Below are 26254 nucleotides of genomic sequence, written 5' to 3' on the forward strand. Positions count from 1 at the left end.
ATAACTCGTTTTTATCACCAATCTCCTCAATAATGCGATCCAAGTCATTATTTTATTACATCTCACAAAAAATCTGCAAATGTCTGATTCTTTGAGTGCTGGATGCGGAAGCAGCTATCTTGTTTGTTTATGGCTGTGTTATCTCTGTGGTGCCGGGGCTATGTGTATTGCTCAGATCTGCCCCTTTTATTTATTTATTTTTTTGGTTTCTCTCGGCTCCTATCGGTCTCACTTGGCCATTGAAAGGTTTTCTCGGCTTTTTCCGGAGAAAAAATTACTAGAGACCTGTGCTTGACGTCTTTTTGACGTCTGTTGACATCGGACTGTAATATAGCTTTCTGCGTAGTACTGTAGGAGTACCAGCATAAAAATGTTTAATCTAGAGCTGTGTAAGGGCTTGAATTTCAGCATGGGATCGCGGGAATTGCGCATTTCCCAAGTTGCTCCTGCATGTCTGCAACTTTCAGTGCAGGAAAATCCCGCAGATTGACATCATCTACTGTATTTTCCACCCAATTTAGAATGCCTGAAATGCTACAACAATCACTAAGGAAGTGGGTGTCGGTGACGAAAGCACTATGAGCTGCATTCTGAGTAGTTCTGGTTAAAATAAATAAATAAATAAAAGCAGTGCTTTATATTTTAAGTGCCGCAAGACTTTATTCTCTCGTAAGTGATTCTCGTTCGCTATCTTTAAGCATTATAGAAACTCGGTACAGTAGTATATGTTGTATTTTATATGCAGAAGTGTCTCAGCTAGATCTGTGGGAAACAATAAGTTTGGAGTGGCTTGTACTCCCGTCTCTCCAATCTAATGGGATTAAAAGTGAGGGCTTCGTCATGATTCAAAGTGTTCCACGGCAAAGTGAGCACTCTGAGGCTGAAGAGCAAATATCTAATGAGTCGGCGTGTGACACTGTTGGGTGCGCTGTTGAGAGCCCGAGACTGTGTGTGTGTGTGTGTGTGTGAAATAGAGCGAATGAGAAAGTGAGCAAGTTTTTAGGATACAGACAGGAGGAAGGATTTATTGTTTTTGTGTGTGTGGTCCTCACCCAAACACAGACCCTGTTTTAATTAATAAAGTAGTTTTGTTACCGCCCGAATCCTGTCTCTGTCTCCTGCTTTGAGCCTCAAAACCAGGGGTTGTTACAATATTTTATTCACGTATACCACCTTAACACTAACCACGGAAGTCATTTTGACGGTTTGAGGTTTGCAAATTTAAATGACTGCATGTCAGAAAGTTATGTTGTTGTCCATTTATGACTTTTTCTAAATAAATACCCCGACGGTGTTTAAAAGGTAGGATCACAAAAATAAGGAAGTTATAACCCTGCCCATCTAGCAATAAAGGCGTCATTTTGACTGACTTAAATACATGTTTTTGTTTTAAATATAACCAACAATATTCTTTATTAGATATACACCCACTATCCTGTTATCTCTACTGGACCTAGCAGCCATCAATTCCTTTGTTTTGTACAAGAAATGCACCAGGGAAAATATCAGTAGGAGAGATTTCATCTTGAAGCTAGCCACAACGCTTCAGCAGAAACATTTCAATCAGAAAAATGCAAAGCTGCAGGCTGCAGCAGCTCAACCTGGATTCTGTGCTGCACTGAGTGACACACGCAAGAGCGAACACATGTTACTTTTGTTTTTAAATTAAAAACTACTTTCATTTTTACAGTTTTGTATACATATACCTGTTTACACACTAGTTTCTTTTAATGTATAAATACGGCGTTTTGGCTGTGCAGATGTTTGATATGATGTGCTTGACTAAAACTTTTGAGTTGTATCCGATAGTTTGTCTTTCATTTTAATATTGATGTTGTTTAAAATGTACCGTCATAATGACTGCTGGCCATGGTTTTAGATATGAGTATAACCGTGGCTGTTCTAGAGTTAACGTGGTAATTTTTGTGGCGCATATGTAGAATAATATTGTCTGGAATTAGGTTTGAGTACTCAAGCACTAAATTACTTGAAATTCCCACCCCTAGTAGTCGTTCTGTAAAGTTACTTGGTGCGGAAAGCATTAAAGAAAGCTCGAGTACACACTGAGAGGCAGACAGTTAGAATTTTTATTGTCAGTATGTACTGCAACTATTTTCCTGCTCCATATTATCCCTCCTGAGGTAATCCATACTTGTCTTCACTCTACACAGCTGGGGTGACATTCCTGTCAAGTTATTGGATTACATTCATTTTGAAGTATGTGCCCCTCGTGGAAGGCATGTACTAACCAAATTGTTTAAGTTGTTGTTCAACTGTTTAGTTTGGCTTGGTTCAGAGGAATTATATATAAATGCTAACTTCACTATAACAGACCCCTGTTTAACAATTCCAACAGCAAGAACCAGTTTTTTATGTTTTATTTTTTATTTATTTGTTTTCAATGGAGTATATCACATTTAGAATTCACTAACCAGGATCGACCTGGCTACAACGATCTCAGTACTGACTGACACTGTAAATGTGTTATTCTCCTTGTTGAAAACAAAGACCATAGTTGGCCAATTCAAAGGTGACCTATTGTAGTGCAACTCATACATGACGTATGCAATCGTTGCCAGCCCGCCATCTTCAAACAAACTACAACCAGACAACTGGGCGTGAGGAGGCAACTGCAAACCAGTGCATTGAGAAAAGCATGAAAAATATGAAGCAATCTATGCTGGACATTTAAGAGAAAGGACATGTAATTTCTGTTGCATTCTTTCTTTTTCATGTCTTTAATGTTTTCTTTTAAACACTGTTTTATATGTTGATCATTGTTAAGTAATCTTCATAAAAGTACTCTCATATTAATGTTCAATTTGTATGGGGCATTTCTTCATTATTCTAATTGCAGCAAATTTCCAAACCCTATTATAGTGAACACCCCGATGTAATGAACGTTTCTGCAGTTCCCATGGGGGTTTGTTATAGTGAACTTAGCCTGTATATATGTACACAGTATATAACAGATTATACTGTTGAGGATACAATGTAAAACTTCAGTTATGTTTTACCGTTTTTAAATATTAAAGATCACCTAAGGATGAAGCACCTACTGTACTGTATCCCACTGGGATAAGCCACCCTTGGATGAGCAATTTACAGGAGATTCCAGTTTTGCAGGCTCAATTTAATGCCTTGTGGTTTAGAATGTGTGACCTAAGAAAGCACAAGGCATATGACATATTCTTGGAAGAGCGCCTGCAAAATGTTGCAATCGCATGCAGACCCAAGTCCGTATTGTAGGTTTTGTTTTAAAACATTGCAGTACAGTGGGATGGGGCATATTATCCACCTCTACGTTTTTGCCAAAGGCTAGTTGTCACGCACGCACGCACGCACGCACACAAACACACACACAGACAGACAACACACACATGCGTGCACAATCTTCAGACTAGTTTAACTGCTTCTTTAGCCTTTTAATTTGATTCCCCCCGTTAAATTTGTTCCCAAATCTATTCACAAGTGCTTGCTTAAAGTATTGCTGCAGTCATCGCCCCTGTCCCATCATTTGTTGTTGCCTTCAGTTTATTGTACCTCATTTGGTTCAACTTAAGCAGTCTTTGCCACACTCCTGCTTCATCAAGATCAGTTTTCTGCCTCTCTCCAACTTTATGATCCAGTCTTTTAGACTGGATTGTATAAGTCTTGTAGAGTTCAGGTTCCCTCCGCAAATGTTTCCAAATATAATACTTTGTCGTAATATAGCAATGATACCCGGTGTAGTGTTATTTTCAGATACGCGGATAAAGTGGTGTGCATGCCTAAACAACTTCCGCTTAGAAAGCACGGAAGTGCCCATTCAAGTCTAGTACTTTATGCTGTTTGGTCTTTTTCATCTTTTTAAATTGAATTTATCACCATTAAAAAAAAATAATGTACAAATATTTATCATATGCAATATATTGGGTCTTGTACATTTTTTTTGTTTTGTTTTGTTTTTACTTGTGCAACTTTGCGGTGGACTTCTCATTTTGTCTTGTTCGTCGTGAATTGTTTTTTCTTTTTAGAGAAATTGATTGTCAGTTTCCAGTTTAAGTTTGCAAAAAAATTTGGTATAATTTATGATTTGCAAAAACATAATGTAAATGTACCTCTGTTTTGACAATAGGGAAACGCATCACATCGCAATTCATTGCACCTGTACTAATCTCACAGCGTACCACTTTCAAACATTACACGGGTCAAGTTTTGGTACGCCACCACATTGTGATGATGTACCCCTTTATAACACTACACCGGTGGCAATACTCGGGCACAACCCTAACATAATGGCGGAACTATACATCCTTCACTGGGTTGGACAAGTGAATTACTATGATGATTATTATTTATTTCTTGGCAGATGCCCTTACAGTTGTTACAAAATATCACAGTACAAAATATCACATTAGATAAGAGCCATTATAAAGTACAGTAAAATCAGTAGAAAATAAGATCAAATTCATATAAAAGCAAAATTGAAGAATACAGAATTACATTTAAGCGCGAATAAGACCAAGAGAAGTTAAACTTCTAGTTAGGGCTGCTGACTTTCAGTTTTAACCGATAAAACCCGTTTTAAAACACCACCAATACTGAAATTGGTGGATAGCCAATAAACACTGGAAAAACTGTGGAAATGGTTAATCAATTCACGTTGACTTTACCCTTTTCCCATTTTATATAAAAAATAAATAAATAAAAATAAAAACCTACAAAAATAATAATAAATGCATTTCCCAGTGCTGCTGGGCAATGTCCTGCCTTCCTGACTTGTATCACTGATTCGTTCTGAATACTTTAAATCCGCCCCAACTACCGAGTGACAGCAGATTCCTACATTTCTATTGGAGACTCCGCTTGCGAGATTTAAAACGAGATTACAATCGGGAATGGAGGTTTTTTAGCGGGATGTAAAGCTGTATTACAGTTAAAGGGTACATAAGAACCTTTTGATTTTATTATTACGTGTTCCCATGTGTTGCTACAACTGTTTACGTAAGGCGTGGGTGTATTGTGTTTTTTTTTTTTTCATTTTGACCACTTTTTTTTAAAAAAACTGTTACATTGCATTCCATGCCTCAAGATGGCTCCCCATGTACCTGCATGGACCTGTCAGAACTACATTTCCCATCATCCTCTTGCTCACATGCAAGATGTATTTACCAGTGAGCAGGAGGATGATGGGGGGGGGGGGGGATAATAATTTTAAATAAAACAATAATCACACCTTAAGTAAACAGAAGCATGGGAACATGTAACACAATAAAATCAAAAGGTCATTATGTACCATTTAAGATATGGAGGATTTAAAACAGAATTGTGATGAAATGTGAAAAAATGCCTACACACAAAAACCCCAGAATGTGCCCGTGACCATAGGGATTTCGTTGTGGAAGACAGCAAAGGAAAGAAGGTACAACTTAGAAGTGTGCAAGTACTGTCGAGATACTATACATATGTTGACAGAAAAAAAAACGCTCAAGCATTTAGGAAAGTAAACGAAAACACTAATTTCATACAGTATATCAAAAACAAAAGCCCTGAAAAAAAGATTTACATAAAACTCGAAAATAGCTAAAATAAGCACCGAAAAATACAATTAATAAAAACCTAAAAACAGAAGCCCTACTTGTAGTACAAAATATTTGCTTATAAGAGTAAATTCCATTAAGAGCATGTAGTAAGTATGATGCATGGATAAGAACGATTTCAAATGAGAGTAATTACAACAAAAATAAGTGAATACGGATACCTTTTAAGAGTAAAATCAAGTACAAGATACAGAAAATAGTTAAGAGCAGTAGTTAGGGGGATATAGTGATATACTGTTCATGTCACACCTCAAATATTTCCATAGATCTAGGGAACAGCTTATCCAATTATGAAACTTGGTATTAACATGTTTTAGTATAAGTGATTATCAGATTCAGAGGGTATCTGTGTGTCACAATCTTCTTTCTGCATGTATTTGGGTAATTACTTGGTCTCCCCCCCCCCCCCCCCCCCCCCCACCACCATGATCCATAAATGATCATTACTTGCCTGAAATGCTTGATCAGATTTCAGTGTGGCATGCTCCTATTTATTTCTTATAGTTATTGCTTACCAAAATGTTTGACAAATTGGACAGGGCAGCACAAATATAATATACAAAGCTGTACAGTTTGCTTTAGGCTCTGGGTATAATGCGTACAGTAAAATAAACACTTTTGATGCATTTAATCATAACATTTAAGAAGGGGTTGTTTATGATGACTGTTGCCAGAGTCAATAATACATTGACCTCCGGTAATGGCATCTACAAAAAGCTGCTGCTCTGAATTTAAGGCCCAGCTATCTTTAGAAAGATTTAAGAACCCTTAGATTAGATTTAAAGGGACGTTGCACCTAACCCTAAGTAAATCAGCCCTCTTTCATACAGATCCAACATTGCTTTGGGTCGAGACATTAAAGCCAAGTCTGTAAAGTGTACATTCATGCCGATCGTGGAATTGGCGGCATGATGCGTAACATGGGCCGGGCTTCACTGTACCCGTCGATGTTTAGATACTAGATGTTCCAAGCTATAAATAACTGTGCTGTTTTAGACAAGGGCCCCATTAGGAAGAAATGGAAAATGTATAGCTCTCCAGAGGCTTTGCTGCAGTCTTGTGTGATTCACCAGGATCTTCAGGAGGAATTTAGTGCTAGGTACAGCTTGCATTTTGGATGATTTTGTGATCAATGTCATCCCTTGTATCTGAGTTTCTCAAAAGCTGTTCCTAAGTTAATTTGGTCAATTCAGTACTTTACAGTTAAATGGAAGTTTTTGTTTTAAAGCAGCAAAAATCAGTATACAACCCATTTCATTGACAATACCAGGGAGGGGGAAGAGTTGATCTATTGAAATAATTATTGTAAGTCACCCTGGATAAGGGCGTCTGCTAAGAAATAAATAATAATTATTACTGGTGTACTTGGGACATTGAAATGTTGGTACTGTAGAATAGCGAGTGCAGCAGTTTAGGGTCCTCATTCAAAAATGGGGACCCTTGTACGCTGATTGTGTGTCTGTCTGTCTGTCTGTCCGTCCATCCATCTGTCATACTATACCACGTGAACACGATAACTCTTCATTTTACACCACATCTTCACCTAACTTCTGTCATGCACACCTAGCCTCCTACAGACATTTCAGATTGCATTTAGCTATTATAATATGTTTGTTTTTTTTGTTTTTTTATATGGATATTTCAACCTCCACATGCCCTCCATTTTACTTTCTTACATCAAGTAGTCCAAAAACATTTAAATATTACTTTGGTTTAACAATTTTTTTATGTTGCATCATTACTGGGCATTTAAATATAACTAGGCTTGCTACTTTTCGATTTTAATTGATAAAGCTCTAAACGTCCAATTGCCAAAAATAAGCTTGACTGAAATTAATTTACATAGAGTAAATGTCTGTAAAACCACTCACTATTTTCTTACCAAAAATAATAATTTAGAAATCATCTCTAGTTTGTGTAGTTTTTATACTTGCTGTCTGTCCCGTCTCCGTTCTGCTCTGAATGGCTAGGGGTAGCTGTCAGTCATCTCGGTGGTCCCTTAGTAGGCTACTGTAGTTTCACTGTCAGCCATTTCATCCTGTTCTGACAGATGTTGTTAACTGAAGCAGCGCTAGAATGCTCTCATTCGTTTAAATGACTGTCAATAGTTAAGACCTGTACCAACTATGCACTTTAATTTGCCAGCTATAGCGCGTGTCATTCAATTGCCTACTTTGAAATTAGTGGGTTAAGGTGTAGGTAAACTTTTGCTATAGGTATACGGTGACAGTTACTAGTTTGATTTGAAAATGGGGTGCAAAAGGAAAACACTTAATGAGTTTTGTGGAGAGTACCCTGACCAAAAGCTGAAGTCTCTGCAGCAAAACGAAGGGGCACAGTCTGCCTTGCCTTCCAGTGACTGAGTCCAGCTGTGCTGTGAAGCAGGAGAGAGTGGAGTGCATGTTAGTTCTGTTCAACTATCGAATGTTTTTGTTCTGTGCATATTTATTTTTACTCATAAATGTATGCAATAAAAGTCTGTGTAATACACTTTTATATGCTGCGTTTTCTATGGTTTATTTGAGACCATTTTTATATTTATGTAGGATCTTTGATCTTTACAAGGTATAGCTCCGTGTCACCAAATTTCAATTAGAATGTTGGTAACCTTGGTTTTGTTGCGTGTTGAATATGATGAAGGGATTTCGCTAAATGAGACGTTTCTCAATGGCATAGTGTGTGTTTTTTTTTTTTTTTTTTAAACAAAGGTCGATTTTTCACCCGTTTGCTTGAATTGAAAAATAAAGGTTAAATGGTAAATTCTTTCTAAAATAAACGTCTATTGTCTTTTGAAAAAAATAAAAATCGAATAGTAGCAAGCCTAAATATAACACCAACTGTTTTTAATTTTCTACCAAAGTTGTTGTGTGTGTTTGTTTTTTTTTTACATTTTTTATACTGTTAAGCCATTTTCACACAACTACTGGTTCTAAGCCATCTCAGACGTCTAAAATTCTTACAAAAGACCCATTCACACAGCACAAAATTGTGCCATCTATGCTGGTATAATACCGTCATAACCCTTTCACACAGCCAACGGGATCATGAGAGATTAATATAACTTTCAAACCTGTCTGTCAACAGCTTTTTCTTCTGCCAAAAATGACCCCGCCTTTTAGCTTAAGTGGATTTGATTTTTTGTTTACTTTTAATCTTATTATACAATATAATAACCTTGTAAGGTTACAGGAGCTTCACGTGCAATGTAGGTCTTGCATTTTATTGTGAAGAAGGCGATGCAGTATCATTTAAAAAAAATAAATAAATAAAAATAAAAATCAGCTGTTCTGGCTACATCGGAGAGCAAAAACGTAGTGGCTATTTGCTTTACGTAAATTATGCTTGAGGGATTGAACACCAACACAGTGATTGTGTTTTTATTTATACCACTGATTTGGCTAAAACAATTTATATGTCATGAAAAGTTAGTGTCTGGATCTGCACCGCAAATAGTCTATTGTTAAGCATACTGCATAGAATTAACAACACTGTTTATAAAATGCTAATTGCAAAATGACAAATTGGAAGTGAACTTAGATCGAATTTTTTACTTACATGAGGTTATTTTAATAGAAGTAAAGAACTAAAAAAAAAAAAAAAAAAAAAAAAACTTGCCAGAACCCCGGTTCTGAAGAATGCACTTCTCTACACCCAGCCCCCCCCCCCCCCCCCCCCATCGAAAGCTCCATACTGCCTACTCTGTACTTGTACAAAAAGTAACCAATAACCATACAGTACCTTCCAATGAGTTAGGAGAGCTACAGTGTTAGTGATCTTTTATAGAAAACAGTCGTGGCCTAAACAAGATACCAGTAAGTCATGAAACACCGTGCCATATGGCAATAGGATACCTAAATAAGGTAACAAATGCATTTGTTTTGACTGTTATTAATTGACCTAGTAAGCCAATACAATCTCCAGTAATTAAAAATACAGGTAGGCTACCGGTAGTTGTAAATCCCCATCAGGTTCTGCTTCTCTGTAATGACAGAATAATAGTCTTCATTGCAATGTTGTATTACAATAAAAAAAAAAACATGTTTGATTAATACAGTACTTCATAAACTAACTAATGCAACTGCATGTGTTTTTAAACAAAGTTAAATATGTATAGTCAGAATGACAAATACATTATGTCCTGGTTTTCATGACATATCTTGTTAATGCCATGAATGCTGACATAAATAAAAACATACTGTATCCTCTCTATACGTATGTCTAGGATGCTGCCTTTTACTATAGCTGTTGCTATGTTGCCGCTTACTAGCCCTTCAGTGCTGGCATAGCTCTTCACACAGGCCATTAAGACGGGGTCTATGCTACCTCAGAACTACCTTGCGAAGTGGTTGAGTGCTGTCAAATATATATCAGCTCCGAGCTGTAATAACTAGTCTGTGTGTAAAGGGCTCTAGCCCCCTAAAGAAGTTTCAGAATGTATTTCACTGTAATCTGGTGCTTGTTATGGATTATGAGGACCCTCTATGTGCCTGCACGGGTGGTTTGGTACTGCAGTTGCCATAGTTTAGACCAGACATTTTCACCGATATCAAAAGCACAAAAATAGAATAAAAGCAGCAGCTATGAAATATTCAATTAAACAACAAGATCTGTTTCAACAATCCTCTTTTTTTTTTTTTTTTTTTTTTTCCTAAGTTACAATGGCAGTTACTAGGAGCCTGGTCGTCCAGCATTTTGGAAAGCAGTGCTTCAAAGGAGTTGAAGATACTTGTGTTTTTATAATCCCTAGCTCCCCAGCTACACAAAACTGCAAACTGCAGTTATACCAGTTTTAAAGAGCAAATGTCTTTTGTGTTATTTAATTGTGTGAAATGGCTTGCCTTTTTATCCCTTGTCATTTTCTGATGATAGATTGCAATTGTTCTGTTTTTTACTATATTTTCCCCATAGCTAACTAGTATTTGGTTTTAGTTAGGCCTGCCGGGTTCAGTATCCATCTAAATAATAAGCACACCTTCAACCACATGGCTACCGGTGCACCCAAATACCAGTGCACACATAACGAGGGTTGAAAAATAAATATATTTTGACACAGTAATTGTATAAACAGTTCTCTACATATACCGTAAAACTTCAAATAAACGCTGATCTCCAATACTCGCCGGTCTCTAATAGACGCTGGGGCTGCTGGGAAATATGGTAGACGCCGTGTGATTAATAATATAATGCACATCATACTGACTGTTCCAGCCAATACACACACATGGCTGTACAGTGAACTTACCAATTTGTTTTTCAACAGCGATCAAGATACCCTGAGGCTCAGGATGAATGATAAGAACATGAATGATAAGAATTTATTTTAAGGTACATCTAATGCAGACATTTTTTTTTTGACGTTATTCATTGACGTTATGAAGCTTTTTTGAGCATGCTGAAAGTAAGCCAAATATAAACTTGTTTTCAGATATTAACAGGGTTGACCGTGTATTTATTTGTACATGCTTTTTTTTTTTTTGTATTAACAGTATTTCGTGCATTTGAGTCTTGCAATGAATATTGGTTATTTTGCTCCTTTGGTACAATGCAAGCTTATTACCCACTGACTAGTGTAGTGTGCAGGCAGCTTTTTCATGATTGCATCTGAAGTATTTGCAGATGTTAGTGATCTTATCTTGCATAATAAACGCTGAGTCTCCAATAGGTGCTGTACCTCTTTGACAATAGGAAAATACCCATCAGATTGCAATTGATTGCATGTGTACCAAAATCTGACAGCATACCACAACTTTTGGTGCGCATACCACATTCTGACAATGTACCGCCTTTCTAACACTACACCGGCTCTATAGTCCAGATCACAGCTTCTATCAAAGTGAAAAACAATGTCCACAAACTTTTGAAGTTTATCTATAAACTTCAGGTACATTCAAACAGTATTCCAATTCCAAAAGAAAAGAAAGAAGATAGTAACAGACAAGTTGAAAAAAGGCATTCAATTAGAATAATCTAGCTAGAAAAATATTTATATTTTTGGGGGGGGTTTTGTGCATTTTTCCTGAGGGATATCGGACAACGTCCATTAGGTAAACTGTTCCCCCACTACTACCACTAGTTGTTGGTGGTTTTTTTTTTTTGTTTTGTTTTGTGTTTTTTTTTTTTTAATGAAAATTTGATTTGAGTTTGTTTCAAGGACTAGTGACTTGGACTTGGACTCGAATGATATTGACTCAAGGCTTGAGGACTCAACTACAAGTCTGCCATGTATGTATGTATGTAAAAATCAACCAGAGGAGAAGAACGGACAGACCAGGGGCAGCGGCAACAAAACATCCATTTAACCAATTTAAGAGCGACCCAAATCTTTTTTTTTTTTTTTTTCTTTTTTATAAAGAAAAGCTTAAAGTTTAATGCTCTCATTAGTATCTATAGTATCTGTCGGTTCTGGCTGATTTTACTGTACTTGCAGAAGCGGTTTTCTCCCACTGCTAATTAAAAACAAAAATAGCCACCTAACAATTTCATCCTGAGGGCTACAGTAAACCGTACTGTTTAAATTGGGACTTTAGTGAAGACTGCATGTGTACATCAGTACATTTAATTATTGTAGATAGGAATTCATAGCCAGCCAGCATTTTTGTAAATAACACATGTAATGTACAATAAAATAAAATAAACATTTTACTTGTGTCATCTGTGTCAATTTCAGGAGGAGCTTCATGGTCGGCAAGGTGACACAGCTGAGAATTTTTTCCTCTGTCATCCCATCTGGCCAGTTTGGTCAGTTTCTCAGCACACAGTACAGTTAGTCGCTCAGTAACGAGGTGCAAACAGGTGATTGATCGATCTGTATGAGCATTTACGAAGGTGCTTTGTTAAAAAAAAAAAAAAAAAAAAAAGGGAAATTTATAACCGTGTATTTTTTTTAGCAAAATAAAATCTAAGCCTATTTTTAGGGACCCCCAACTACTGTTATTGATTCCAACTTAGGCACTTCACATAAGCACTAGTAAGTTTACATCAGGACTAGCAAGTTTCAAAAGGTACTAGTCCTTTGGACTAGTAGCACAATATTGTTAGTTTCTAACCGTAATATATGAAAGAGATATTCTACATATTCAAGTATGGAGACGCAAAATAAAATTATCAACCAGAGTTGTTACTGTCAAGTTCTTTTGCAGGAAAGGGTAGGCTACCTCTAATGTACTGTTTGGAAAAATTATGATATAGTTGTATTCACTGAAGATAATGCAAATCTAAGTGGCTATGCAAAGTCATGTAAAGTTTTGATTAAAATATGACAGCAAAAAGTGAAATGCATCTCTGCAGCCGCGGCAACGTGGAAGGGACCGCTGCTTTCGCTAGCAGAAGCTGGGCCACAATTCATAAACAGCAAATTAAAATTTTCATGTGTTTTCAAACATTGTGTATTTTTTTCTTTGAACAGTGGGGTTGATATTATTTATTTTATTTATTTTATTTATTTATTTCTTAATTTTACCGTTATGTTTACACTGGAAATGTGTCGGATTTTACACAAAACAAGGCAAAGGCTAGTGACGGCAGGAATATGAAAATTGGAGAGTGCTATAAATACATGCAATGTATTTATCAAACGTGTCTTAAACCATCTGGATTTGTTGTTTTTATTCCGTGCTCTATAAAAAGAGGACTTATTGTTCCTTTAAACTGTTACTGTGAGAATTACCGGTATTATTATTATTTTTTGTGTGCAACAACCAAGCTACTGTGCCACTATAGGTAGCAAACTGTTGTCTTCCGTATTGTCCTTTTGACTTGGTACTGTATTTTTAGAAGCAACGTGATTCTAAAATCACTCGTATTAAATAAGTAGGCTGCAACTGCTCCCCCAAATCAACTTGGCAGTGTTAACTTGCTGTATTGCATATACAGGGCCAAGGGTTGCGTTTACAGTAGTGATGTATTTATTTCTTTTTTTTATCAATTCGATATTTAAAAATAAAAAATAATTATTTATTCTAATAACAGAATTCTTAGAGGCAAAAAGTCACAAAGGTTCCTGGTTAAAAGTTGTGCGTGTGTTTTTTTTTTTTCCCCTCTAATTAAAAACTACAATAAAACTTCAATAACTTTTTTTCAACAGCACTTTCAAACCTACAAAACATACAGTATGCATTATATTGAAGTCACTACTAAAGCAGTACAATCAATATATAAACAGTAACACTTCACAGAAACCATTTTTAAATAAAGAAGAAAAGCACTATCTGACAAAGCACTCACTTGCCCTCAACTGCCTGAAATCTTCTCTTAAACTCTTTTGAATCCCTTTTGAATCCCTTAATCCCAGGGAATTATGCACAGAAAAAAAATCAGAATTATGCGGTACCTTTGTACAAGTATGTACAAAGTAACAAAAGTATTGTGCAGTTGTATTGGGTTCTTCTCTCATACTGGATTCAAAATACTAGCATAAGTTTTTTTAAAAAAATAAAGTAGAACACTTTTTTTTGTCTTTCTAAATTCCAAGATTAAAAAAGGGTCACCAGCTTTTTCAGTTCTCCAAAAGAGAATGCCTCCGATCACACAGGACACGATTATACAGTGAGTTGCTGCGCTCAGCATCAGCTGTATTTCTTACTGCATTTATGTATCTGAAAGCGAATGTTTTCAAATTAAGACAGTCAGCTGTCGATTGACAAAAACAAGTCAATGTCAATTTCCCCTGACAGAACGCTATGGATCGCATCGGGGTGCCACCTTCACAGTGTACAAAGCAAAGGACATCTTTTACTCTCTCTTTGCTGATTTTTATGTTTGCAGCGTCGGATCTTTGTCATGGCATTTTCTGGCAAAATCGACCAATGTTCAACATTTTTCCCTGTCCTTCTCTGCTAACGGCGATATTTAATATTACGCGCCTATGCGTAGCGATACGTTTTATGCGTAAAATTACGTGGGAGCGTAATTGCGTAATTATTAAAAGTAACGTAATACAAGAAATAGTAATTTGAAACATTTGTTTATTATTAATAAAAAAATTAATAATGTGTTAACGTGCCTCACTGACTAAACTAAAATGAGAAACAGAGTCAACAATAACAGATACATACAAGTGAAAGTTCCAGTAAAACAATAGAATAACTTTGGGTAGCTCACTTATAAATACATATTCACGTCAACATCCATGAATCTGCAGTTTCGAGGGTGACTGATCTGACATGAACTGACCCTATATTTTATTTAACAGCCGCTGCTTTTCTCTTGCGGAGATCGGATTGGATCTAGTGGCAAATTCTACATGGGTCTGAGGGCAGTTCAGGCAGATGAAGGTCTTAAAGAATGGGAACCAACACAAGTTACAGTAGCCACGCATTGTCCAGGCACAGCAGGCTCTGGACCTAGTCTGTGCTAAATAAAGCACTGTATTGAATGTGTTCAGTACATGTCTGAGATGAATAATACATAACAAAAAAAAAACATAAAGGATCACCCACCTCAAAACTGGTTTCCCTTACTTGCCATACACATAGTGTTGCTTAATTTCATTATATTTACTGATTCTTTTTGCTACATTCATGAGACCAGTGTTTGCAGCTAGGGATGCAATGGTTATTTTATTACACTCAGACTGAAACTGATCCAGATACTGACATTTTTAAAAACTGAATTGATACGGACCAAAGAAAACTTCTGACTGCCCACACTCATTGGAGGTATCTAGGTGGGTGTTTTTTTGCAGAGCACATTCTGAGCAGAACTCCACAGCTTTGTCATCTGATTTTGTTTGTATATTTGAAACTGCGAATCAGCTGAAAGATAGAACCATACTTTCATCCTGCCCTGTACTGTCCTGTAGCGGTAGACAGTGACGTACACCCTCAACAACAAATAGATGATCATGTTTCAGATAGTGCTGACCGAGCTGCTGCATGTTGCCAGAATACCGCTTATTTTAGTCTTTTTTTAATCATATTTCCCATTCCTCTGTAGTACAAAACAAGAACATAAAGCAGCAGTGAGAACCCACAAGTTTTACACCACCTGTTATTGAACCTGCAAATATATTTTTTCACACCATTCTCCTGCTGTGTTGAAAAGGAAAGATGTCTTTAGAACCGTACTACAGTATTTGGGTAAATGGTTTGTTGAATTGTAGTGCAAGTGTTACTGTAGTGTTTTGTGATAAATTACCACCGGTACACAATAACAAAAGGGGTGCTGTCTCTCCAACATGTTACTGAAGGTGGTGCCATGATTGATTGCAATGACATCATCTCTCTACCGCAGCCTTCTCTTTGTTACTATAGTGTTTGGAAGTGGACAGTAAAGAGTGTTGCTGTGTAACTTGAGGACCTCACTATGTAATCTCGACAGAAATACTACTCCTGCCCTCTCACCTAAATGGCACCCTTCAAGCTTGAGCATGATAATCAATGTAGCATTTAAAATACTAGTAAGCACATTTCTAGATTGCTTAATAAAACTAGTGAAATAAATACTAATATATCAGTTTGTTTATGCCTCTTATTTTACCCCACATGTCCTTTCAAAGGACCAAACATACTAATGGTCTTTTTCTTTTAAATCAGTCTTCTCAGTCGGTCATTTTAAGTGACAAATGACCTTGACTGAATAATTATGCTGTCATTTACATTGACTGTAAAAATATGCCATTGGGATCGGTATGAGAATTTTCTAGAAGGCAATCCTTTAGCATTTCATTGCTGGTCTTATTTCTTTCCTATTGTACAGAGTTAATTTTTATGCAAGCAGGTGAATTGCCTTGGTGATGGTGTGTGCTTTCAAACAGGGGTTCATTTTTGTGAAATGAATGCAGATCGAGAAATTTAAATTTTGGTGCAACACCTCCCCTCCCCTTAAAGTAGAAAACAAATGCAATGTCCCTAGAAAGCAGAAAGAGGGATTATCCAGTAGTTTATCCAGTAATTGTGTCAATATTCCCAGTGTCACTGATCTGCCTGAAAGGGTAATATGTGTTATCTCTTTTGTAACCATAATTCAGCTTTTAAATTTAGTAGACATGATGTCTTTAGTAGACCTGTCTTGTGTGACAGGTCTATAATTATTTGACCAATTGACCAGAGATAACCTTGGTAACATAGAATATATAAAACAAAACCACAATCTGAGAATGGCTTTGCAGTCAAGTATGTATCTGACCCTCCTGAATACATGGGTTTGGGCCCAGCGCTGCGGGGGGTATTTTTATTAATTATTAATTTAATGAAATTAAATTAATTAATTAATTTTATTTATCTTTTATTCTCGCTGTAGTTAAATTTTTGCTGCAAAAATTTTAAAAAAATTCCATCAACTTGAAAAACAATATTACAGCAGAATGTCTATTTAATTATATCACACTAATGAACTGGTCTGGCTTTGAAATCTCCATTTGCAAATGAAAAAGGTGCTATACATTGTACAACAAATCAAATTACAGAGGCAGGGGGTTGTTTTAATAAATGGGCACACACCTACATACATAATGGAATATTGAACGTGTAAATAAATTTAAAAAATATGTTAATGTACAGCAAGTTATTTTAACAAGGAAGTTCCCTAGTCAGTGTACTGTTAACAGCAACACGACTGCATAATGATTTTATTACAGTATCTGAGTTAAATGGAACAGCAAGGTGGACATGTTGCAGATATGAAGATTTACATTTTAAATCAGCAATGTTTATCAGGCAGTTTGACTTTGTCTAGATTTGCATAAAAGGATTCACAATTCATATTTCCTCGCGTGGAGGTATTTAATCACAATGCATACTGCATGTTCCACTTCGTAAAGAAACAAGTTAAAAACAAAACGTGGTGAAAATGTGCTTTCTGTGTGCTAACAGCCTGATTTTCAAGAGGCAAAATAAAAACTAGGTTGCAAAGGGGGGGTACGGTATCTCCAGTAATACAGTACAGTTTACACATGCTACGTAAAAACAAAATTTGATTTATATTTTCCCAGGATGTTTGGCAGCTTACTTAAATATACATAATAATAAAGTTGTGTACTTAATGTTCATAAGCCACTTCTCTCGTGATTTTTTTAAGAATATGTTCTGTGGTAGAAAGGTGTAATCCTTATGCAGCTGTATTTTCTTTATGATGCTGTAGCAATATGGTACGATCTTGGGAAAACCGAACAGAAACTAGGCTACCATGCAAATGAAACCACTGCATTAATGAGGCGTGAAATAAATAAAAATGCGCATTTACTATACTTTCTTCAAATTAGTGTTCAAACTATTTTCTTGGAGGGATCTGCTGTTTGCACAAAATCTCACTTGGAGTTTATGCTGTACTGTAATCCTAGAGTTTATGCACATGCTGCCGGAGCCCCCGAGTCTCTCAGCTACTACTGCTACAACAACATAGTAAAATATTTTTATTCTCGATTTGTTTTAAATGCAGCATTCTATAAGTTTGAGATTTATTTTTAAGTTTGCCATCCGACATCACAGTTAGCGAAAGCATAATACAGTAAATGCCATATCTCGCAGCAGGTGCTGATACAATCAGCAATAGGTTGAAACCATGAACGCCCTCCCTTGCATAGTATTACTTGGTGCCAATTGGTTGAAATGTTAAATGCCAGCATCTGCACGGCAATTGGCTGAAACAGTTGCTGCATCACTGTCTTGCTCATACATAAACTAAAATTATCGGGAAACAAACAAAACTCCAAAATGCCGGTGGGGCTCGCCGCTGGACAAACGGTGAATACAAAAACGCGCGGATACCATGAACTTGGTAATCGTGGTATAGCAAAAAGGTTGCTGTTTCAAAACCGTGGTAGTTTATACCACGGTTTACCATAAAACCGGTCGGTATACCATGACATCCCTGTTGGACAGAAACAGTATTCTATACATCAATGCACCAGTTTGTTTTAATTATCAATAATGTACAGTATGTGCCTAATTTGGAAAAGCCACATACAAAGGTATTTACAGTAAGTTTCACAAGGCTTATAGCTGCAGTTTCTGTTTGTTTTATTTTCCATTGAAATGAGCAGTCTTAATGGAGTTTGTGTGCAATTTTTGACTCTTCATAGCTTGATAGAAACTCTGGTTTCTGTAGAAATGGTTATGAAACACACAATCGTACATTCTGAGGGTACACAGGGAGAAGGCTGATGGCTGGGTTTGCCTGCTTATCACTAAACCTGGACTACCTGAGTTGCCTTCTGTAAGGTTATCCAGATGAGATAACAGTTAAGGGGCATTAGCTGACCCTTTTTTGTATGCATGACTTGGTTATTTAACATCATAAAGAACTGTTAAGCCCTACAGTGTTTTATGTGTGTGGTTGCATATAATTTGAGGCATTCTTCAGAAAACACATACAATGTATCATAGTTTTGATTTCACTTTTCATTGCTTTAGATTAAAAAGGACACTGAATGTATGTTTACAAAGGGATTAATTCTGTGGAAGCAATGTTCCACTTCAATTTAAAATCATTCATGTAGTTTGTTGAACTTCCTCAGTGCATAGATTGTATTATAACCCCCATCCCCCTTTTCAAAGCAGGCTTTTCCCCAAAGATTTGTGCTGGGAATCTGTAAAATAAATACTGCAAGTCTCAGTACTGAACAAGATGAAAAAAGCAGGTGTGCTCCTGTGGCCCATAGCATACAATTCCAGCATGACGTTTGACACATTTTTAATAGTGGATCCTGCGTGAACTCGTTATGTACCAGATTTTAGGCCGGATTTGTCTCTGATACTGTCCCTGAGTAAATGACCTTGTGGTGCCACACTCAACTGTAACATAGTTTTTCATGCATAGCCACAAGAGGTGGGCACTTACTGTATAGTGGCATGCTCAGTAAGCTGTCAATATATTAAAGCCTGATTTCAAATTTTACAAAGGATTAGGGTTCATTCTCCACTGTAGCGCCTCATTTAATTATTGCTTTTAAAATCCACAGAATTAAAAACTTTCACATGGTCTATTAAACTTTCTTATTGTAGACTGACCTGCAAAAAACAAATGGTGCCATTAGTAAGCAGTGGATGTTATCATGCATTCTATGTCAAGTGATATTGGGCTTAGGTGCACACACGTGAAAGTACAGTCTCAGACCGTCTACTTTTTGTGTAACTAAACGTTCGGAAAGCTGCGCCAGTGGTAAAAACAACTCGACCGTAGATACAAATGTAATGTTTTTTATTTTATTATTTATTAATGTTGTGTTATTGAAATAGCAATGCACTCCTAACAATGACAGTAGGTTGTACTCATTGACTGTTAGTTTGGGTCAGGATATCCAGATGCTTTGGCAAGTACCAATTACAGTTCATATTGGTGCATCAGTTGGACAATAAGTGGTGTCTTGAGTTTGTCTAATGCAAGCAAGAATGTGAAACAAAATATTAGTGTTTTAATATTACTTTTGCTTTGTTTTTTGTATTCCTTGTGGCATTAAAAAAGCACCGACTTACTAATATACTTTTGCATCATCAATAACACTTTTATTTATGGTGTTTGTGTCCAGTATGAAGGCACGCTGTGTGAAACTAAAAATGTAATTCTGCTTTTCTTCAGTTTGCAGGATTTTGGTTGGTGTCTATAAAAAGTGGATGTGATTTCTTACAAAGAATTCGTGAGAACACAAAATGGCTTTAGCTGGCTGTCCGGACTATTTTCTACACCATCCAAATTACCAGGTATGCCAGGTATTTTCATTTCATGAAGTTATGTAATATAATTAGTCTCATTCTTAAAAACAGAGGGAAGTTTACTCATTCCATCTGTGTGCAGGCTTCCAATGATGTGACGTCCCAAAGGGAATGTGGTTTACTTGGTGAAAAGGTTAGCACTTCCATTTTTATATAAATCCTATGTTCTCAAATCCCTATGTCCTCATTTTTAAACAGAACTTACCAAAGTCTCCTAGCCACACTACTAGTGTGTGGGGTGTTGTGGTTGTTGTGTTATATATAAATAAGGATCTGTGACCGTTTTGCAAAATAAGACAGAATTGGCCCTTTTATATTCTGTTATATAACTAGTTAGTTAGTGGAACTGGGACTGTGTCCAACTCTTTGAGCTTTGCAAACTACTGTCTTGACTAGATTTTTTTCCACTTGTTTTAGAAAAAATGTTCGCCTCTTCCTTCACATATGAGCTTTGAAAAAATATGGTAATCGTAATTCAGTGTATTAAAATTCAACTTTTGTTTGTTTGTTTTAATTGCATTGTTTAAGAAAAAACGTGCATGCTGAACTAAAGCCTGGATGTATAGTGGTGCTTGCTGTTGCGCCCAGCAACACTGGCACTTTCCTCGCATGGTATGACTTTAAAGGGTGGTAAAATCTTCAAACTAAAAAGCCGCTCAAATTGACCAAAAACATGTCCAAAAGTCATCCCTTCTGTCAGGGGACTTCAACAGTGTATATCCCTTTTGACGTAACGTTGCACAACTTTCTACTGTAACTAAAGGCCGTACCAAGTAATTCTTTATTCATAACCGAGATCTGCTGGAAGTAGCCCTGGCAAGCTTCTTTGACTAAATAGTAAAAAATAAGCATACAGTCCGAGGGGTTCATTCAGTATTTTTTTTTTTTGTTACACCATTTATTAAATGTTTCAAATTATTGCCATTTGACTCATAACATGATACAGTGCAATCCATTTATAAGAATCACTGATATAAGAATCAACCGCATATAGTGATCAAAACCACTGGGACCAAATCATTCCTATACTAATCAATGTAAAATAATCTGCTTGTAAGAATCAAGCAATCCGTTTATAAGAATAATTTCGCGGAAAACTGATTACATGTAATACAGTTCTTGATCAAGTGCAATGACGTGTACAGCCAATAAAAACTGTTTTTGAATTTGATCACATCTCGCGTGATTAGGCACGTGGATAGTGCAATGATGCAGGAAACACTGCATTATTTGTAGTCAAACATGACTGCACCACTGCATTGTTCAGGTATGTTTTTTTGTGTTCTCTGTTAGTGAACATTTGTTTCAATAAAGTGAATACACATTAATTGAATACATGCTGAGTGCAGCAGTGTTACTGTGTGATATGCATGTAGAGAGTGGGATTGCGGCGCGGCGCTGTGAGGAGGAGGGGGGATTGCAGAGCTTTGCATCTCTGCTTAATGAAAAACTGTGAGATTTGCATCGCAACTAAAAAATAGTTACGCCACAGATGCTTAAATACAGTGGTAGTCCTGACAGTAAAATACTGTACTGTAATGTCATTTTAATTCAAAGGCCATTACACGTAACACCGCACAGCAGTTAAACTAGACACCCTCACGAGACGATCGCTTCTCAAGTATACTGTAGTAAAATAGGATTCTGCAGCCTTGAGTAAACATAATCGTGATCATATAACAAGCTGCTTACCCACGAGGACTTGTTTTGATGTATTGTCCTCGGTGATTGCGCACCTTGACATCTGTATACTGTATTTAAACTGCTGATGGTATGCTTTTGCTAATTGTGATGTGACAAAGTGGCCAAGGAGAGTGTAAATTATCAGGCTGGAGTCTTGATTTACAGTTTTAAACCGGTGTTGATTTTATTTTTCTTACACTGCGGTGGCGAAACAACCGCTAATAAAATAAACAAAATAAACCTATTTCTCAGCTGGAGCACTAACTAACAGTATTTCGTGTGGAACAAACACCAGATCTCTTACTCAAATTTTGGTTTCTTTTTGTTACTTCTGCTTCCTTATGCCTCTATACCCCCATCACAAAGCTATCGGCTAAGCCATTTCTATCTTGGTGTCATTAACTTTAACAAGCAGTTAACCAATTAATAATTTGTTAAAGAAAGCAGCTGTGGATTTTTCGTGGGCGTGCATACATGCGGGAACTTGTGACATCTAGTGGTCAACCCATTACACTGCAGCCAGGGAACAAGCTCTTGTCATTCTCATACTAAGTTTGGTTGTGCACCACAGTAATCATATCAGTCCGCTTATAAGAATCAAAACACCCGGGACGGATGTGATTCTTATAAACGGACTGCACTGCAGTGCTTTATAGTTTAGTTATTTTTGTAAGCAAGGTTATAAATACTGAAACTACTACAAATTTAAAAAAATGCAGCCCTTTGCAATAAATAAATAAATAACGAAGCACATTGCAAAGCACACAGATTTTTCGTCCTTTACACTTTTTTGTCGTCTTTGCGTTTTGGTCATCGGATAGCTGATTGCTTTTAAATGTAGACTTTTCTGGGCCTTAGCAATAAGATGCAATACCCTGTATAGTAGTCTTTTTAAGTATCATATATCCTGGGTACCTCCCAAGGACAAAAAAGGCAAGTTTGTACCCCAAAATGTATTAAATTAGCATAGCTGGAAATTTGTGGCAATGGTCTCCTGTATTATTGCTGTGGGCTACCGACCGTACCAGGCTTGAACGACTACCTATAGAGTTGAAGTAAAATCTCTTAAACCTAATTCATTGACCAAGATTTGTTTTTAGAAGAATGAAAACAATTACAAAAATAAATAAATACATAAATAAATACATTTAAATAAATAAATAAATAACCTGCTGGTTCACACATTTGTTCAAAAAAACAAATACGGGGCGTAACGTCCGTTTGCTGCAAGACTTAAAGAACGAATGTAGCGCTTTCATATGGATTTTTGTTTATCTTTTTCAGTAACGCTATGTCTGGTTTTTTGTTTAGTTTTCCTTGCTTACATTTTTTTTTTTTGGTGGCCAAATAAGACTGCTGCACTTGTGATGCTTCAGCACACTAAAGTTTGTGTAGTTTGTGTAGTTTGTGTAAACCCAGCTTAAGAAAGCTGCAGTCGTGCAAGGCCAAATTGAAACTCGGACAGAAACATTTAAATATACCCTACTGTATTTTAATATTGCATTTGGAAGGAGAATTTCTCTACCTAAAAAAAAAAAAAAACCCAAATTGCCTGATAATACCAAAATAACATGAGAAAGGTGAGGCGACTAATATTTTTCCATGGAAACCATGCCCTTCTATATTTTCATGGCAAACTGTTCCAATTCATGTTGTTAATACCATGCTAAAAGGCCGGGTTATACTCCCTCGCTCGTCCATCATTAGAACGGTCTCGGTGCCATGCAGTGCAGTTTGTAGCGTTACCCGACAATCTCCCAGCTCAAATGACAGTTGCTGGTATTTGCTGAGAGCTGAAATCAACTTAACTTTGCCTTGTTGCTAGGTGAAGGAACACCAAAAATCAATGACATGTTTGTTGAGAAGCTGCTCTGTATAATTACAGCAGCCTGTGTGCAGTAGATAGAGCAGGTTATAAAGATCAGCAGAAAAAAAAGAGAATACTTGTGAACAAATGCAATCAACTTGAGTGTTACCCTCAAAGCAAATCAAAGGGTTCAAATTGTTTCTTGTCATATCTCAATATGTGCAAATAATATTAAACAACTAGAGTGCTGAACTATAGGAGCAATCTGTATTGTGTGTCATTATTGATATTTGTTGGTGCAAAAACCTCCAGCTAAGGCAACATTATTTACAAGCTTTTTTTTATCCAGTTTGTAAATTTAATCTTTGTCTTTGCAAATTTCAAAGGAAAGTCTGTGATGAATGGAATGGCTGCTGTTTGCAGGACACAGCACAATTAAATTAATGTTGTACTTTCTTTTGTTTGCCCAAGACAGACAACAAAGACCAGAAGTTTTGTGAACTGTTCTCTTATAATATATGCATGTTTATTCTTTTATGTGCTGATGCGTGAACACGCCCTCAAAACCATTTGACCCCCTGGTGTTAATGGGATAAATGAGGACATGGCAGCTACCTAGGCATGTACACTGTGCCCCATGCATAAAACTACCCTGTTTTGAAAAGGAATCGGCTGATTCAGAAAGCATGACTGTGGGATGCCCTTGTGTGTGTCAAATTTCTTTTCTGTCCGGGTGATTTTACCCCCCCATCGTGTCCACTTGATGTACAGCACTATCTGTAATCCAGCCTCTCTGATAAAGACCATTAGAAATGATTGAACCCAGGCCCTTTGCAGACAGCTCAGTTAGTAATAATTATGCTCGAGTGATCTCATTTTGCTTGTCTAACAAGAGCTTTAAAGTAAAAACAAAACGGCATTTTTATCAAAGCTGTCTAGGACAATCCAGTGTTTGGGTATCAGTGGGATATGGGTGGGGAAAGGGAAGCAGTAAAAGCTGTGTGTTTTTTTTTTTTTTTTGATAAATGGCTTCCCCTGATTTGGAGCTTGTTTAAGTTCTGATGGGTGTACAGCTCATGTTTTAATTTAAATAAGCTGGATATGTAACTACAGTAGTACCATATTACACAGAATAACTCCATATTACACAAAATATGTGTTTTATTTGACATAATAAACAATTTACTGTACAAACCGTTGTAAGTCGCACCGGTGCAGGATAACAAAGATTAATCCTTACTTAAACTGTATAACCATTAACTTTTTTTTTTTTTTTTAACCGGGAGGATGTGCGATTTGTGTTTTTAAAAGGATCATAGCTGAATCTCCCTGCTTGGAACCCACAAGCACGCAAAATGCTACTATATATATAGTAGCATTTTGCGTGCTTGTGGGTTCCAAGCAGGGCGATTCAGCTCAAACCGCTATGTCTGTCTGTCTGTTAATAATAATCTGCACTGTTGGAGTACTGTCATGAAATATATGTTCTCCATGATCTATAAATATGACCATAACCAAAAGTTACGGTGGGTTGATTGACAAATTCCAGCCGCTCAGCTTCTTGATATAATCATTGACAGTCTACTGTAGCCTATCCGGTTGTTTCAACTGCAAGTAAATCCAGTACGCTGCAGCAGGAAAAAACTAAAAACTTGAGTGTGAAGTACTAGTGTGACACGAGGAAAAACTGGCTACATTTTGTTTCTTAAATTATGCAGTAGTTATTGGGTAACACAATTTATTTAAATGTTGTTTTTGATGGGGGGGAAAAACTGTTGCATTGCATCCATCCAAAAAGCATGCTCTGTTTAAATCATGTAGCTGCTTTGCATGAAAAGAGAATACAGCTGCATGAGTATTATACGAGAGAAAAAAATAGCGAGGGAGTAAGTACAAAACTTATAGTATTTAAGTTCAACATCCTGTTTTTGTGTCGTGCTTATTGCATATATCGGTGTTTTACTCCCCACCCCCCAGTACCCTTGTCTGCTAAATGCATTTAGTTGACATTCAAGGTGACCTAAGGGGTTGTTGGGATTTTAATGTTTTAAATGTTTAATTAGTTAGTGTTTTTGAATTTCTTTATTATTGTGTTGACAGAATGTTAGATTGTGACTAATTCCACTGACGCATTACCAGTTTATCATTAAACACGTGTAAAAGTCCCACCGGTGTATTAGTCGCTCCCCCTATTTTAGGACCCCCTAAAAATACCCAGAAATTCGACTTGTACGACGGTTTTTACGGTATGTATTGGATTCCTTGGGGGGGGGGGGGGGGGGCGTTCAAAGTACCATAATAGTGGTCGCGCTATACATATATATCTGATTGAATCTGCCGCAAAGAGAATCTAGGTCATAAATTTTTTTATTAAAAAGAAAAAATGTTCATTAGCACTGTATTTAATAATTAATCCAATGGTATTCTCTACAGCTGCATCTTCACTTTCAAAAGACAATTGCCTTCAGTCCTCCTTTTAAATTGACATTTGTTTCAGCAATTGATCATGAAAGCATGATAATTTTAAAATTGTT

At 36.7% G+C, this 26254-nt stretch overlaps 1 protein-coding gene across 5 annotated transcripts in view; it reads left to right on the top strand.

Moving 5' to 3' along the window:
* The window catches only part of grb10b (growth factor receptor-bound protein 10b), a 115224-nt gene that overhangs the window by 12693 nt on the left and 76277 nt on the right, over positions 1-26254 (top strand). For 2 of the 5 annotated variants that reach the window (XM_059022288.1, XM_033999981.3), the window contains exons 2-3: positions 20097-20218; positions 20313-20363. The exons of 2 other annotated variants lie outside the window; for them this stretch is intronic. In XM_059022288.1, coding sequence (XP_058878271.1) covers positions 20168-20218; positions 20313-20363 — 102 coding nt within the window. In that variant the 5' untranslated portion in view covers positions 20097-20167. The remainder of the gene's footprint in view (positions 1-20096; positions 20219-20312; positions 20364-26254) is intronic. One more of the 5 variants, XM_033999984.3, reaches the window with a different exon arrangement.

The sequence above is a fragment of the Acipenser ruthenus genome, chromosome 4, assembly GCF_902713425.1.
Source record: "Acipenser ruthenus chromosome 4, fAciRut3.2 maternal haplotype, whole genome shotgun sequence".
In the NCBI taxonomy this organism is placed as follows: domain Eukaryota; kingdom Metazoa; phylum Chordata; class Actinopteri; order Acipenseriformes; family Acipenseridae; genus Acipenser; species Acipenser ruthenus.